The sequence below is a fragment of the Hypoxylon fragiforme genome (assembly GCF_022984875.1).
Source record: "Hypoxylon fragiforme strain CBS 206.31 chromosome Unknown GGS25scaffold_2, whole genome shotgun sequence".
Classification (NCBI taxonomy): Eukaryota; Fungi; Ascomycota; class Sordariomycetes; order Xylariales; family Hypoxylaceae; genus Hypoxylon; species Hypoxylon fragiforme.
In genome coordinates this window covers 1537906-1554359 of record NW_026054757.1, presented here as the reverse complement: position 1 = coordinate 1554359, position 16454 = coordinate 1537906, and the positions used below count along the sequence as shown (strand labels likewise).

Below are 16454 nucleotides of genomic sequence, written 5' to 3'. Positions count from 1 at the left end.
ATTAATATAGTCGCCCCAAATGATGCTTCCTCCCCTCGACGTCGATATACCTTAGGTAGGTATTGATCTACTGGATGGAGTTTGACTCGAAAAAGCCAGCCACACCCCCTTAAGAAAGTAATTATCTCAAAGCAAAAAGGATTTAAGAAAGCCCCTTCCCCTTCCCCTTCCCCTTTATAGGTAGCCAACGCTGTAACTCTAAGTTAGTAGGTTAGTTCTCTCTTTCACCCCCCCTTCCCTTCGTTTTACGCAACTTACCTAGAGTAGGTACGTATGTACCTATATTGCAGCCGCGCTGTATGTATGTATGTATGTATGTATGTATATATGTATGTATGCTGTATATAACCTAACCTACAAACCTACTCACCTTCTTTTTCTGCAACGTTCGGTTGGCATGTTGTGCTACCGCTAGTGTAGCCAAGGAAAAGCAAAACAGAATAACTAGTGACAAAGACTTCTGATATGCCTCTTCCTCTTCCTCTTCCTCTTCCTCTTCCTCTTCCTCTTCCTCTTCCTAGTGACGGCTAACTTAGTCGGTTGATTGTTTACCTACCTAATGTGACACTTTTATTTCTACATTTATGATCGTTCTTGATCATGTTGTGCGAAAGGGGTTATTGTTAGGGTTAGGGATGCACTAGGCACGGCAGGCACATGAAGCTTCCGACCTACATGGCAGTACATGCACTTAGTATGCAGATAAACTTCCACAGCATCCACCACTATCTTAGCCCAAGACTCCTTTTAATTTTAGTAGCATGGATCATCCCAGGTCATGTATTCAACGTATCGATAGCATGTTACCTACATACCCAACCTAGGTAGGTACATACATGTCATGCCATCAATAGCATCATGACATGGCCTTCTACACCGAACCTATAGAACGAGATACTGATCCGTAATATCCTTCACAGCATCCATATCCCCGCCAGCCCAGCATATTTGCTGCAGATTATACGCAGCCTCCTGAGTCAAGTCATTCCTCCCCATAATGCCGTTGTCTGAATCATCGGGAACTTCGCGAAGAGCGCGTCGATAGTAGTCGGCGGCAAGATGAGGAATGCCGACGGCATGGTAGCTGCGCGCCATGTTGTAGTGTGCTTCTTGTCTCTGCGCTGCGCTCGGCGAGGCAGATTTTATGTTGTAGTACTCATGTAGGAAGTAGAATCCTTGAGTGAGAAGATATTGTCGATTCTCGGATTGCCTCTTAAGTGCGTAGTGAATATAACAATGACCAACACTCAGTATGACTAGAGGGTTGGAGGGATCAAGAGAATATGCTCTCATAAAATAGTCTGCAATAATATTAATACTTCAACGTTATGCTAGTCGCTCCTAAAGACCCCATTACTTACTTAATGCGTACGTAAAGCTATTCGATATGAATAGAATATGCCCATAGAGCATCAGCAACGTGATGTCCAATTCCTTACTCGGATAAACTCGGCCACTGGGCGGTCCATCATCGTCACCGCTATCCTCCGTCTCTCCTGCCTTCGTTATGGCGCGATCCATGAGCTTGATCTGTCGTAGCATATACTTCTGGACAGGACCAGAAGCATACCACGATGCCGGGGACGGGCATAATCTAGATATAGCAGAGAACATGCGGTATGGATCTGTATCAAACTGATACTCCCTCATAAGCCAACGAGCCGAGGCAACACATGTTTCCTCGTCTCTGCCACGTAATGCACATGCTGTTCGTGAATTAGCTACAATACACTATAGTCTTGGATGTGATCTTATCTCTTACCGGCCCACGTCACGTGTATTAGGAACATGTCTTCCTTGGACTTGGAGTATACTGTAGCATCACGCGCTGATTCGCACACTTTGTACGCATCTTGAAACTTTCCGGTCTGCGCGAGACCGATGGCGTACTCGAGAAGGAGATCCAACCACTCATCAAAAGGAACGCCCCTATAACTAACAGCTACCTGTTTTAGCTGTCTTTCTGAGTTGGGATCGTCTGGATTTAGGTCTGTGATTGACCGAGTTAGCATATAAATCCCCCCAGCGTTGCTCCAACAAGACTCACTGTGTGATAAACGATCTGCCATTGCCAACAGGTTGGAGTTCTCCTTATGAGCCTCGGCCTTCTCACGAGCTTGGTGGATACCAAGATTCGCCAGGTACTTTTCCCAGGGGTACAGGTCCTTGTATGACCTGAAGTCATCGACGAGTTCTCGGGCAGCGAACATGAATGCGTTAGAAGGCCCCTTAGCATCAGCTTCAGATGAAACCCGAGAATCACGCACAACCTGCCATGCTTCGGCCAGTTCCTCTGACCTTCTCTTTTCTTCCAATTGCAATTCTTCAGCCCGAGCAAACACTTTGTGCCGTCGCCTTGCTGCGTTCGATTCCAACTTGGGTTTTCGTTCCTTTGGCTTCTGTTTCGGTTTTTCAGCTTTGGTTTTAGGTAGCCGCTTGGGTTTGGCTTGCTTCAGCTTCTTTTCTCCCATCTTCCCTTTAGCTTCGTCCCCTAGTAATGTCATGGGCAATGTCGCGTTTTCATCGTCATCTTCCAAATCTTCATCGTTGTCTTCTCGCTCCTCGCGAGCTTGTTGACGAGCTTCCTGTAATTTGATAGCTTCATTTACGAGGATGAAGGCTTCTCTTTCTTCCCTGACAGCCTCGTACATCTTTGCTAATTCATAGCGTGCATCAATACAAGCCTCGCTGTTTGTTTCATCCTGGTCAATAGCCGCTGTGAAACATTCTTCGGCCTGTCTCTGGTCGCCTGCATCCAAATAACACCGGCCTTGCCGAACCAAAGCTTCGGTATCAAGGAGGTCGGCGGCTTGGAGTGGTTCATAGTACCGCAGAGCCATTGACAAATGGCCCGTCTCGTACAATGCTGAAGCTCCTTCCAGTACTAGGTGTGGATATTCGGAGAGCAGTTCAGGCACATTTGAATTCTCTGGGTCAATAAAGCCCAGGTGACACTGTCGTTCATTAGCCTTTACGACAGCAAATTGGGTTATGGGATATTCGCAATCTTACCATGGCTTCATCTTTTTGCTCAAGTTTGAGACGGCAAATGGCAAGTTTCGTTCTCAGTTCCAGCGGAAGGCTCATACCATACGATGAATCTGGGTATTTTTCGTGTTGATACTCCTCAGTCTCAAGCCTTCGGGTGCTTTCAACATCCCATTCTCGATCATCGTCAAAGTTGTCCCAGAACTGCTCATCGGAACGGGTCAAAAGCCATCTTGATAGTGACCGTAGCTCGTGGATGGCATCTTTGAACTGTTCGATGTACACGAGGAGCTCGACAACAATTTTAACGTCTTCCCAATCAAACGGGTACTGAAGGTCAAAGCCATTCTCTCGAAAATGTGTGATACATTTGGAGTATGCACTTATTGCCTCCTTGGGCCTATCCTTGAGTTGAGACTTTCCAGTATCCGCAAGCAGAACGCATACTTCTGCGAAGCTTCGCAAGGCGTATATGTCGAAAGCACAGTTATCAAGTAGGAACACATAATCCTTAGCTGCGCTTAAGAGATGTCCAAGCTCAAGTCGCAAGGCGGCTCTCCCGTGGCGCGCCGGCTTGTTCGTGGGATCAACCCTCAGGGCGGTTGAATAGAAAAACAAGGCTTCACCGAGCTTGGCTTCTGCCTCGTCTGGAAACTCATCCCTAAGTTCAATGCATATCTCTGCGCACTGGAGCCAACCATCAATATCTTTTGGCTGCAAAGTGGCTGCAACAATTTTTGCGATATAATATTTTTTCGTGTCGCCCTTCTCTTGAAGGAATGAAGCTAGCAGGACCCAGGCACGATGAGTCTCACCATTGATACGTATAGCATCTTCTACGTATTCAATAGCTTCGTCGAGGCGTCCATCCATGTAGGCGTTTGATGCCAAATTGAGACGATACTTAATGTCGCCAGTGGGTTCAGCAGCTCGGCGAGGGCCACGCTTTCTTGCACCTCGGCCCCCACGGGGCTCTCGGACAGAGAGGCGAGGTTTATCATCGCCCATAAAGTACTTTCTAGCGAATCCACGCATCGGAGGCAGGGGCGGCAAGGGATTTTCTTTGTTCAACTCATTTTGTCGTTCTAGAAGCGCATCTGTCGTAGTGTCCATGGGTTCTCCTTCCTCTTCGTCCTCTTCCTCTTCCTCTTCTTCCTCTCCTGACTCATCTTCACCTTCTTCTTCGCTCTCCTCAATCTCTGACATCTCTACTTGAGGTAACTCACCAGCCCGCGGGCTTTGCTGGCTGCCCGTAGGAAGCTGCGACTGTGGACGAGTCGTTTCGCCATGGGGTGTTTTCATTGTGAAAGCTGGTACGGGGGGTTTTGTAGAGATGTAGTTCGGAACAGGTTCTGTGGGTGGTCCTTCCAGGATGGGACGGCAGTTCCATTCCCTCATAACATCAAGACCTGGAATGTTTGAACCTGAGGTTTGGGGCATTTTTGGTGGCTCGACAATTGAACCGAATTGAGGATACAAAGGTGGGTTTGGCTGAACTGGTGGATATTCTGGCCCAGGGACAGAAACACGACTAGGTGGCCCTGGGAGCAAAGTTCGTGCAGGTTTAGACACATGGTTGTTGTCTGAGTTGAGATTTTCGGGACCATGAGTTGAATCTCCATTACTTTGGCCAGAACTGGGATTCTGAGGCTGACTGGAAGGTACAGTGTCATCCGGCTGCGATGTACTTGGTTTTTGGGTGAAATGAGCCTGGAGGGCATCAAAAGTTGATGAAAACTGGTGGCTCATGTTGTACGACTGAAATGTTCGAAGTAGATATATGTAGTTGGCGGTTACCAGCGTACAAAGCGAAAACTAGCCCCAATCACAAGAAATAAATGGCATATGATTTATCTTGGTCATGCCTAATGAATCGTATAGTAAACCCGCCAGAGAGCAACTCGGTTTTGGATTTGGTGAAGTTGAAGGAAGATGACGATGGAAGTCGAAGTTTGAATGGTAAATATGTATTATTGTTCGATAAGTTATATACTACTAGTAGTACTTCAATATTTCACATACTAGGTATTAAGACGGTGCATAAATGCAACTAGACTGGCACTAGATATGCAACTATCGAACCTTATTTTGGTTCAGCAACGAACTTGGAAACTTCAATGTTGACATCCAATTCACTAAACGACACAAACAACACCAATTCATAAAACTGATATGTACAATCGGTAGGTAAACTATATACAGTGAATGATGACCCAGACCGAACCCGTGAAAAAGAAATAAAAAGAAATAACTAAAGGAAATACTTCCGTATCATACCTTCAAATGCTAGGTTGAGTATGTATGTACATGTATCCAAATGGTCCATGGGTATGCAGGCAGACAGATGAATGAATGGTGAAAGGGGGGAAAGAAACCCGGGGCAAGAACACCCATGAAAAGAAAATGGAAAAGAGACCAACCTAGGGAGATGAAAACGACCGATCCTAGACACCGAATTTCCATGCAGAACACAATGCTCGATGCTATGCCATGCCGGGGGAGGGGGGAAAGGGTATAGGGGATAGGGGATAGGAATATGGACAGGAATAGGGGGACAACGATAATGCGGATCTCATCACTCTCTCACTTAATATGCAACACCCTCTTCAGCGCACTAAACCAGCTCTTAATGGTACTCAGAAATCCCGAGCCCGCAGCCGGCGTCTTCTTCCCGCCTTTCTCCCCACCACTGCCCCCCTTTTCCCCGTCCTTACTCCCGCTCCCGCTCCCCCCTCCAACCGCCGGCCCATTCGACGACGACGCCGGGCCCCCGACCGTCACCGTCAGCAGCTCGGGACTGCCATCGAACACCGTGCCCGCCTGGTCTGGACCCGCGTCGCCCGACGGCACCACATCATCGTACGGGAACGCGTACCCGCGGCCGTCGATGTTGGTCTCGTGGCAGATGCGCGCGTAGTGGTTCGTCGGCGTCTTGGCGTAGTAGTTCGCGACGACCTCGGCGTCGGGCTGCGTCGGGTTGTCGAGCAGCGTCGCGCGGTTCAGCGCCGCCGCGATGCGCGCGCCCAGGGCCCCCATCTCGTCGCGCGTCGCGGCGGGGTAGTTCCCGAACGGGCCCGTCGAGCAGCTGAAGATGTCGCCCGCGCTCGGCTTCGCGAACGAGCCCACGTTGGCGAACGTCAGCGCTGACCCGTCCTGCACGCGGCCCGTGACGTTGCCCCACGACGCCTGCGTGTTGATCGTCAGGTCGGCGGAGCCGTACTTGCTCCAGACGGCGTCGACGTACGGCTGGAAGTAGCCGTCGAAGAGGGTGGCGTCGACGACGCGCCCGCTGTTGGGGCTCAGCGCGCGCAGGTTCTTGCCGTCGGGCCCCTTGACGATGAGCCGGTCCCAGCCGGCGCCGTCCTGCGCGTGCTGCTGCGCCAGCCGCTCGCACACGGTGTCGAGGCCGCCGGCGGGCAGGCCCTGGACGGTCTGGACGTCGCCGGCGGTGTTGCGCAGCTCGAGGGCGATGGGCAGCGGGGACACGAAGTCGACGTACGAGATGTTGACGAAGAGCTGCTGCGTGTTGTACGTGAACTCGCAGAACCCCCAGACGATGTTGTAGTTGGCGTCCGCGGTGTTGGTCACGCTCGGCTCGACCACGGCGGGGCCCGGGTTCAGCAGGAACGTCAGCTTCGAGCCCGTGCTGAACCAGATGCGGCCGCCGGCAATCTGCGGGATCGTCACGGTTGTCGTGGACCCGGGGGCGCCGAGGGAGATGGCGATGTCGGCCTCCAGGGGGGATTGCGTCGCAGAGGGCGAGGAGGGGTGGTACACGGTCTTGCCGTCGGACTGGATGAACAAGGGGACATTGTTCTGGTTCAGATCAAGACCTGTGATGTACGCGTAGGCCTCGGAGGAGCCCGTGTTGTTTTTGAGGGCGATGTCGGTCGTAGGGTTCGTCATCTTGATTCTTCTTAATGGTTTTTCGATCTTACAGTTTAGGGGGGTATTTAATGAATGACTGATCTCGAGATATAGATAACGAAATCATAGGCAGACTCGAGTTGAACGAGATCAGTGGCACTTAATCCAAATGTGAAGTTGCTATAAGTTTGTGAACGAAACACGAAGACTTCTTGTGGCTTTAATATAAGAAAGACATGGCTTTGGTACGTATATGCCAGGACCGCAAAAGTTCCAACTATTTCCAAGCTTCTGGTGGGAATACCCTGCGAGCATGTGCTCGAGATTCCTTGCTGGATAGAACGACCTGTGACCTTTGGGAGGCAGAGGCGTAGAAGCAATGAAACGGGAAGGAAAGCCAACCGATTTTATGATCGTAATATTGCATACGTAAGATGTAGAACCAACTGTTCAATCAAACATCCTCTTGGAGCTGGGCTTGTGAACTAATCCTGAGATCATTTGATGGCCAGAAAGTTGCCTCGTTGACCTGTGCCCAGGTACCTGAAGTATAATTCATGATCGCCGTGCATGTCGGGATGCTCCCCTTCGGACTATTTTCCCAGGATTCCCATCAAGGCCAAGCTTCATGGCAGAGACATCATGTGTCAACGATGTGATGGATTTCATGTGATAAATGATCTAAGCCAATATTAAATTTCCAACAACATGGTAGCTGCGGGAGTAGGTAGCCTCTCCAAGCTCGAATATACATGACGTATGACGGATGGCAAAGCAATGTAAATGCGAGGTATCATGATTCAAAAAGTATTTATAGCGGTCTGTGAAGTATTCGTTGATGGATTGGGTAACTAGTAACTACAACTGGCTAGATACCTAGGTAGGTAGGGTACCTAGCTGGTAATGAGGCAAGGCATAGCAGTGGGTATAGCATACCTACATAACCACCTAAGGTCGGTACTTGGAAGGCAAAGGTAGTAGTTAAATGTAACCTCGAGCAACTTGGAATGCAGGTAAAAAAAAAAGCCAAGACAAACAGGAAAATATATGAGGGATGACGTCTCATCTCCAGTAAAGTCGGTGGTCATCGAACCCTGTCTGTCCAGTCGTAAAAAAAAGGTGGAGGGCCGCCTAGCTACCTACCTACCTACTGGGCAAGTAAATTTGGAGAGCTGTTTCAAACCAAAGGGCCAATTATCGAGTGCAACGACGAGGTCTACCTAAATACGAACACGCGCGTTTTTTTATGTCTCGGAGGTTGAAGGAAGCCGGCGTACGAAGGGCAGCATCGTCCCGCCCTTCGAAGGTCGTCGGGCCGTGCCCGGCCGCTCACGATCCTCTTTAACACGTCCCATGACAATTCGAACATGTAAGAGATGCATGGAGAGGCCGTTCAGTTGTTCTTGTCATACCATTGGCGTGAGGCTGAGGACGATACACAAGATCCTGAGAGGTTGTGCTTGTGTCTTGCCCTATTATAGGATTGTACAGGTAACTAACTTACATGCACAGGCAGGTATCCCTTTCGAATGCTACCATTAACTTGCCTACTTCCTGGGAGTTTAAAGGGGCTCAAACGAGAAATTGGCAGATTCAAACCGGTTAGTAAAAGACCCTGGATATCGTCAACTAGCATGGTCAAGGTGGTTACTATTTTTGGTGTCTACCTAGGTATGTAGTGTTGGTTCAATGTTCTTGGACTGCAACATTATAGGTACAAGTGACTTCGTGGTTTCATTCATGCGTACCTACAGATGTTAAAGGATCTCCCTACTATGTAATACCTATCAACCGGGCGTTTCCCATCTACCAGTATCTACCCGTGTATTCTGTAGGTATCCTCAAACCCCAAGCGAAGGAAGAAGTTAGGTAGTTAGAAAGCCCGAGAAAAAGGCTTTGTGGCGTTTTTTCTGTCTCTTATTTTTCTCCACGATCGCCCCATTCCCGATCGATCTTTTGTTGGAAGTCTCCGAACTGCAAGCCACGAGCCCATTCATTACCTACCTACCGTCCCCATTAACCTACTAGCCTAACATCCATCATGCAACTAATTCATGAACCCACATACGCACACGAGGAGGGTAACCACCCCTTTCCCCCCTCCCTACACTCCAGTGACGTCCCTAAACCTAATTACCACATTCTCCGCCTTTAACACAAGAAGCACGCGCGCATGATGGTAGGGGGTGGGGAGGGGAGGTGGGTGGTATAGAGAAATCCCGATCAGGCAGGTGAACAGGAGCGCCGCGCGATTTGACTGGGTGGGAACAATAGACTTAATAAATCACCTACCTTGCCTACTTACTAATGTTAAATAAGTAAATAGCTAGGCATTGTATAAAACATATCAAAAGTCTCCTCAAAAGTCCCCCGGCCTCATCCATCCCACCATCTTCTCCGCATTCCCGGCAATCCACCCGGATGACTTTTCCAGACTTTATACGTATAACTAAGTAAATAATAGGTAGGTATTGTACCTAAGGAAAAATACCTACTAACCCTAGGTAAGTATCGCCTCGGCCGTCAGTCACAAGACGAGATGTCCAAGCAAACCACCACGCCTCGTGTCACTGTGCACCAGCCTTGTTACTTACTATTCGAACCAGCCAGCATTAGGTAAAATAACTTGTCTGTCTACATGTATCCGTCTACCAGCCATAGGCAAAAACTAGGTACCTAACTACCTACCTAGTACCTACTAAACAAGCCGTGTCACCAGCACAGGCCGCATCAATCTGATTTCCTCCCTTCCTTCCTGTCTCCCCACACCCTCCCGCCTTTAATTCGGCGACATCTGTGAACGGTCACGAGATTCTTATCCTTCCTCCCATTTCTTTCTTTTTTTTTAAAAAAAAATGACAAAAGAACGAGGGCGCAACGTTGCACATTGCTTACCTACTTATTTTCCAACGTGAATATGTTGAGCTTGGCTCAATAACCTCAGCTATCAATGATTACTCCTTCCTAGGCGTACTTCACCTTTTCCTTCAACGAAGGAAGAAAAGGAGAGAAATGGTAGGTAAATAATAACATAAACCACGTCTATGTTCAAACCCCCTTGCCCTTAGCCTCAGGGGGCATCTAGAATGAACCTTATTATACCCACGTAGGCAAAGAAAAGGGGTGGATGGTCATCACCGACCTATCAGTTCTGCTTCAAAACGAAGGAATATCATAAATATATATATAACTGACAAGTAGACAAATACCTACGTAAACTCCTCTTACTGTGTACCTAATCAGAGCGCCCATTATACATCATCTTCTTGACTCATCATTATCTATATGTATCACGTTTCCTCTGTCTTTCTCACACTCTCCTTTTTTTAGCACCACAACACACAACACCACCCACGCCATACCATGCCATGACAAGTATGGCTTTTTTTTTCTTATGCCACCCAGGTACCAATCACAAGCGCCACAATAAACGTAAACAGCCGCCGGCACCATCTCGTCCGCCCACCGCCATTATTGTGGTACGTCGTCTGATTAGGCGTCATATTATCGACGTTGCTGAAGAAGAAAGTAGCGTTATGTCTAGGAATAGCGCAAATCGCGTTCGGGGCCGAGGGGTCCTTGCATCGCGTCTGGTAGTCGTGCTGTCTCGATTCCAACGATGAGTTGAAATATGCCTTGACGTAGGTGACGGTGGTGGTAGCGTCCGTCCCCGGTGGGCCTTGCGACCACCCCATGTTGCCGTTGCTCCAGTGCGATAGTTGCAGGTTGCCTGGAGTGGAGGGCACTCCTGTTCCGTTCATCTCTGTGAGCAGTTCGTCGTCTGCGTAGAATATTACTCGATCTGACAGGAAATCTATTCGATACTCGTGGAATGCAGTTGTAGGATCAAACGGTAAGTTGATCTTCTGGAAGTCCCTAGTCTTCGAGGCGTCAAACCCAGCGTCTTTTGACTCTTGAGACTGCAGTACGAGGTTTACCGGGAATGTGCTGTTGGTTCTGTTGAATTCTGATGACAAAAACTCTATATCAATCTCTTGGGTATCGTTCATGTACTAATGATAGAGAGGGGTTAGCAAGACCTGATGTTCTTGGGGGCGAAATATGAACCCCTTTCTCCTTTATCGTGTAGCTTATCCATGTGGCATCTATCGCTTACCCAGAAGAAAGCACTACATGTTCCCGGAACATCAGTGACTTTGATACCTGCCCTGAACGTGCCGTGGAAAAAATGAACGTCTGTCGTTGATATGTCGGCGCCGGTTACCATACCATTTTGGACCTCACTTCTGACCACAAGATTCAGGCCAGCATCACCCCCCTTGGACCCAGGCCCCTCAAAGGTCTGCTCTTCAGCAATATTGTTTGATATTACATTTTGTGGAGTAAACGCCTCGCCGTAGCGGCCTCGCGCAACTTCGCTGGACATATTGAATTCCTGTGGTGCCCATCCATACTCTCCGTAGCTTTGGGAATCGCTCGTGAGGTCTAAGTGGATGAAGTCGTTTTCTAATAGATCGGTAAAAACGTACTGCCTTTCACCAGAGGTTGATGTTATCGAATATCCACACTCGCAGTCCGCCAACACGACATGGAAGAAGATGGCCAAAGAAGCTAGAACGCGAAGATATGCCATCGTGTGGTAGGATGCTCGTGAATATTTCATGGCTGGCTGAATACGGTGTATATTACCAGGATATCGCAGTAGCGAGTGCTGTGAACGAGTGTCGTCGTATTTAAGGACTTGAGCAAAGGGATGCCTCCCTCGCCGGCGGCAACTTAACAAGGTAAAAGGAGCGGATGTAGCGAGTGAGGAGGAGCTAGACTTTCCCAACTTCGTGTGAGCCAATACATCGAGCTAGCGAACGACTGTAAACACCATCACCAATGACAAAATATGGTGACCGAGCACTACATGTAAGGATCGTCCATCAATGGGAACATCCAATGTTGAAGAATCTAAAATAAGAACTTTCGAGGTTATCGTATGTAGGTAGTAGATACTAGCTAGTAGGTACATATGGAGCAGGTAAGGTGAGTGCTTGGTACGTACATCTAACTCGCTGTTTCCCGAGGGCCATGGGACCTTGATAAGGGAAATAAGGGACGTAAAAAGGAAGTAAGGGAAGCAGCCCTCGAGGGCATCGGGTGCCTGCAGAATATTCCCTACCCTAGGTAGGTAACCCTACATATAGGTAAGTAACCCCAGGTAGATAGGGAAAAGTTGCTGTCATGGCATCTGCGTGAGATACGGGAAGTTAAATTAACCCAAGTAATGAGGCTTGCTCTTGTCTTCCGTGTCACCTCCCCAGCTAGGTCAGTGGAAGCCAGTGGCGTCTGCTTGTTACAGATATACATACATATGTAGGTAAGTATGCATCATGTTAATCACTTATAAGTATATGTAGATCACCAGATGGTCCATATTGGGAGAGAGAAGTGATATTGATATTGAATTTCGACGCGTGTGTGTGACTATCTATAATTCGACAGACCACTTCCAATCCATCTGGGAAGATCCGGAAATCAATGCTGTAAACATAAAATAAAAGATGAAAAAAATAAATAAAAGATAAAAATCAATTTGTTACGCGCCAATGCTTTCCGAATTGCCAGGCTCGAGTTTCCATTTCTCAAGGTTAGTTACTCAGTTTGCTAGCTCTATTACACGACAAGACGCGAAAAGCTCAAGGAGAGAGAAAGGAAAAGAGGAGGAAATTTGAACAACGGAGAACAGAAATATAACCAAAAATCAACTGAGTTTGAATCCGAGCCTGAAGTTGAGGTTGAGCCGCGAGTGAGTGCAAACAAAACAGCCAAGAAAAGATGGAACAAAAACGACAGCCAATATGTAGAACAAGGTATCTGACATGCAGAAAAAGGCGACGACAAGGTTCCAAAATTTGGAAATAAAAGTAACGTAACAAAAAAAGCAGCAGCATTAAAGAGAATAAAGTGCCGTAGCTAATAGAACAGAGGGGAAAAGAAGTTTCACTAATGGTCCAGCCAGCCAACTGCATCACACATTAGATTGCGCATAATTGCGCGCAGAAGATTCCCCTCCCTTCCACCAGGCCATCCGTGAGAGCCGACCATTTCCAGGCCCTCCAACGACCATTGAACAGATGCAGATTTCGGATGCAAGCACTATGAAACGCAGCAAATACCAGAAGCAAAATTCCCCCTCACGCCTTTCCCATAGAAACCGAAACGAGAATAAACGTCGACGCAGGAGGTATTGGCCTCGGAGACTCTTCATCCCCACCGCCTTCCCCCCTATTAGTATCGGAAACAAAGGAAATCGTTAGTCTCATGATATATTATCTAATACACACTTTCCTCATCGCCTCCTTGTGAGATCATAGAAGGCGTTGAAACGTTAGAAGATGCTTCGACATCGTCTACGTAACCGATTAGAGCCTGTGAATGGAGGCGGAATGATTCGCCCATGAGCCTGGTGATGCTACAAAGTAAAGTTAGTGACTTGATCAACAGAATAGGATCGCTTATCAACTTACCCCCAGACGACCACTTCATCAAGCATAGAGCCCCACAGATGAGCAACAGTAGCGCTCAGCTGTTGAGAGTTCATAGCGCTCTCTGCATCCTTCTCAAAGAGCATGCGGACCTTGAGATACATAGCCATTTCTTCCTCAGAAGCGGCTTCTTCGTCATGTTCCAGACGGTACAGCCAAAGGGTCAGAGTGATCATTAGATCCATTCCACATAGAGGATGCTCAATACTCCAATTCGTTGGTGAAGTACGAGCTACCCAGCGCACGCCCTGGCGAACAGCTGTCTCGATACAGTTGTAACACTCCTCAATAACCTTGATCATTTCGCTTGAGCGCTTCACCCTGTCACGTGCATTCGACATGGCTGCAGCAACCTCGTAATGGTCATGGTATCGGAGAGCTTCTTGCACAGTCTTCAAGTCGACTTCTAGACGAGCACGCGCGTTACGGAACATGGCCTTGGCATTGAATATCAACGGATGACCCTTGTGAGGAGCGCTTAGGGGTACTGCATCAGCCTCGGGCTCGCAGAGATCTAGAGATTTCTCCCATGTCTCTAGAGCGAGACGAAGCTTATATTCAGTCACAACATCTTGTAGCGCTTCAGGGCTTCGCTTGTGATACCACACCTCGAGGAACAATGCGTTGATCATAACGCGCGTCGCAAAAGCGCTATACTTCAACGATACACCCTGGAACAAGTTGTCATGAGCAACCAGGAAGGTAATTGCAGGAGCTGACTTCAATTGCTCTTGCCAAGCAGCTTCATCTGTGACTTTGGAATTCCAAAACGTCTCTTGCGATGGTAGTTGGAGATCTTCAAACTCATTGAAGCTAATGGCAGGAGTGTGGTTGTAAGTCAACGTTAGCAGGCCGAAGAAAATGTAGACGGCATAATAGGTACGACGGCAGCCTTCGTCTTCGATCCACTCATCGCGCGTGGGCTGCGCACCCTCACGACTATCCTGTCGAAGCTTCAGTTCGTAGCGATTACCAGCAACCATATTGGCAAGCAGGCTCTTAATGGAGCAAGCCCACTCAAGCCCTTTCGGGTCTCCACTCCAGCTAGCAAAGATCATGTTGAGAAGCGAGCCTTGCATGGTCCATAAGGGGCATTTTCGCGAGCTGAAATTCTCCTTGTTTTGTAAGAATTGGTTCACTAACACTTTTGATCCAATGTGTAGCATATAAGCCTGATCTTGGTCAAAGGCATAGAGAGCGCCAATTGATAGCACTGCTAGCAGTAGAGCTGGGGAGACTTGGGTGGCATTGAATGATGCCGGATGCAAAAATGGCAGGTGGTGATGGAAGAGCCCAAAGTAAGTCGCAAGATAACGATTTAACGACGGCAGATTGGGTACACGGAAACCATCCGGAATCGCGTGTTCGGTATCGTGCGCTCGAATGTTGTCTAGGATCATATTGCGCTCTTCATCATTTTGAATCTGTGGTGCTTTGAAGCCCGCCGAAGCCTGAGGTGGATTAGCGCAGGAGCTTGAAAGTTTTGTAAAGAATGTACGAGATGGGATGGAGGTCACTGGGCCCGTGCTGGAAGATGGTGGTGGGCTTGTAATGGGTTGTGACATAGGCGCAACGACGCTGGAGCCGGTGCCAAAGGATGACGGCGCAAAGGTAGGTTCAGTATGTATGGTACTTACATGAGCAAAGGATTGCTGCGACTCGAAGGAGACAGACGTATTTGAGGATGTAGGCTGAGCCTTAGCATCTACTGTTGACTGTGGTGCGAAAGAATCCCAAGGCACACTGTGGGGCACCGGGGTAGGATTCGAGGAGTAGGCGACTGCGGGATCCATTAACTGAGGGCCGGTGGGTGGATAAGTCATTGATGGGCCGGGCTCATAAGGGCTTGCATTGTCGCGCATTGCAGCAGTCGCTTTGTGATGAAGGTCGGCAACCAACATAGCAGCGTGTTCCACATCAAAGACTCCTTCGCTACTGGCCTCGATTTGCTCACTAAGGGTCGAAGTATCAATAGCAATAGAAGACTTGGACGGACCGCTGACAGCTCGAGACTTGGAAACGCCATTAGCGCCAGCGCGACGTTTGCCGTCACTGTGGAGAGGAATCCCTCCATCTTTGGCATGGACAGTTCGATCATGTCGAAGAAGAAGGTCGCGTCGCACAAAGGTACTTCTACACTTCATGCATTTGAAAGGGCGCTCTTTGGTATCTATCAAAGACTCTTGTTAGCTTGAGGCAATACACGCATGCAATGACAATGAATCACAAATGATTTCGAGGTGTTGAGGGGTAGCGATTTGCGCTGGGGGGATGTGTGATGGTACACAGAGGAGGGGTTCAAGACGGGATCAAAGGGATCGGGAGGAATGAGAAAAGGCACATATGCTACATACGCGATCGTTCGTGCCTGCTCCGGTGTTCGCTTCGACTAAAGGCCCTATTGCAAAACTGGCATTTGTACTTTCGTTCTGGTTGCGCGGCGGTAGTCTTTCGGGGCGCCGGAGTTGATGTGGCGGAGGTGGGCAGAACGGCCACGCTGGCGCCGGGCATTTTGAATTGTAGTTGTTGTATTGGTCGGGGATAATAATAAGGAGAGAAAGAATTCCGAATCCAATGATGGTTTCACTTGGGACAACGACTGCGTCTTATACTCCGTAAAGCTATGTAATGCTTGCTCGTTCTTGAATAACCCTGCACAGGCCGATAGTTGAAATCGCCTGCCTCCTCACTCGCACACGCGCACTCCCGTGGGATTCAAAGTGTGTCTTCTTGACTCGACTGCTGCTGGTTGGTCATTTGTATCGATATAGGGATCATGGAATATGCTTTGTATAAGGGGGATGCGGCCTAGGCCGAGGGGATAATTCTCGAAGCACTGAGGGGGATGTGTTCGAGATATAGATTACAATCGTCTTTTTTTAAAAACGAATTTAAAAAAAGAACAACGATGTAATAAAATAATAAGTAGCGATGCGCGGTTGCGATCGTAGAAAAAGGGTATGGAAGAGGGGTTCGAGGGGGGGTTGATGGAGGAGGATGGAAAGGAAATAATCAAGTAGGAATTTAAAAAAAAAGGAGGGGGGAAGGGATGAGGAGTTGAGGAGGGACAACGGTCGGTTCAAAATGAGGGAGGGAAAATTGGAT

The 16454-nt window shown here is 48.4% G+C and overlaps 4 protein-coding genes across 4 annotated transcripts; all 4 read right to left on the bottom strand.

The window, feature by feature from the left end:
* Window positions 1-478: 478 nt before the first annotated feature.
* GGS25DRAFT_475267 (TPR-like protein) lies at window positions 479-4958 on the bottom strand. The gene is made up of 5 exons (XM_049259696.1): window positions 3013-4958; window positions 2048-2954; window positions 1763-1990; window positions 1362-1706; window positions 479-1301 (listed from the first exon to the last, which is right to left on the bottom strand). Exons 1-5 carry the CDS (start codon window positions 4735-4737, stop codon window positions 883-885), a joined length of 3624 nt encoding a protein of 1207 aa, XP_049119980.1. The 5' UTR covers window positions 4738-4958; the 3' UTR covers window positions 479-882.
* A 404-nt stretch (window positions 4959-5362) lies between these two features.
* On the bottom strand, window positions 5363-7316 carry GGS25DRAFT_529141 (glycoside hydrolase family 64 protein). Its single transcript, XM_049265252.1, has one exon. The coding sequence runs from the start codon at window positions 6892-6894 to the stop codon at window positions 5572-5574; it is 1323 nt and encodes a 440-aa protein (XP_049119979.1). The 5' UTR covers window positions 6895-7316; the 3' UTR covers window positions 5363-5571.
* A 2931-nt stretch (window positions 7317-10247) lies between these two features.
* GGS25DRAFT_518107 (glycoside hydrolase family 16 protein) lies at window positions 10248-11449 on the bottom strand (the record flags this gene model as incomplete). Its single annotated transcript, XM_049263481.1, has 2 exons — window positions 10248-10868; window positions 10973-11449. The coding sequence occupies 2 exons, from the start codon at window positions 11447-11449 to the stop codon at window positions 10248-10250; spliced, it is 1098 nt and encodes a 365-aa protein (XP_049119978.1).
* Window positions 11450-13137: 1688 nt separating this feature from the next.
* GGS25DRAFT_512892 (fungal-specific transcription factor domain-containing protein) lies at window positions 13138-15860 on the bottom strand (the record flags this gene model as incomplete). Its single annotated transcript, XM_049262835.1, has 3 exons — window positions 13138-13276; window positions 13332-15519; window positions 15704-15860. 3 exons carry the CDS (start codon window positions 15858-15860, stop codon window positions 13138-13140), a joined length of 2484 nt encoding a protein of 827 aa, XP_049119977.1.
* Between the last annotated feature and the right edge of the window lie 594 nt (window positions 15861-16454).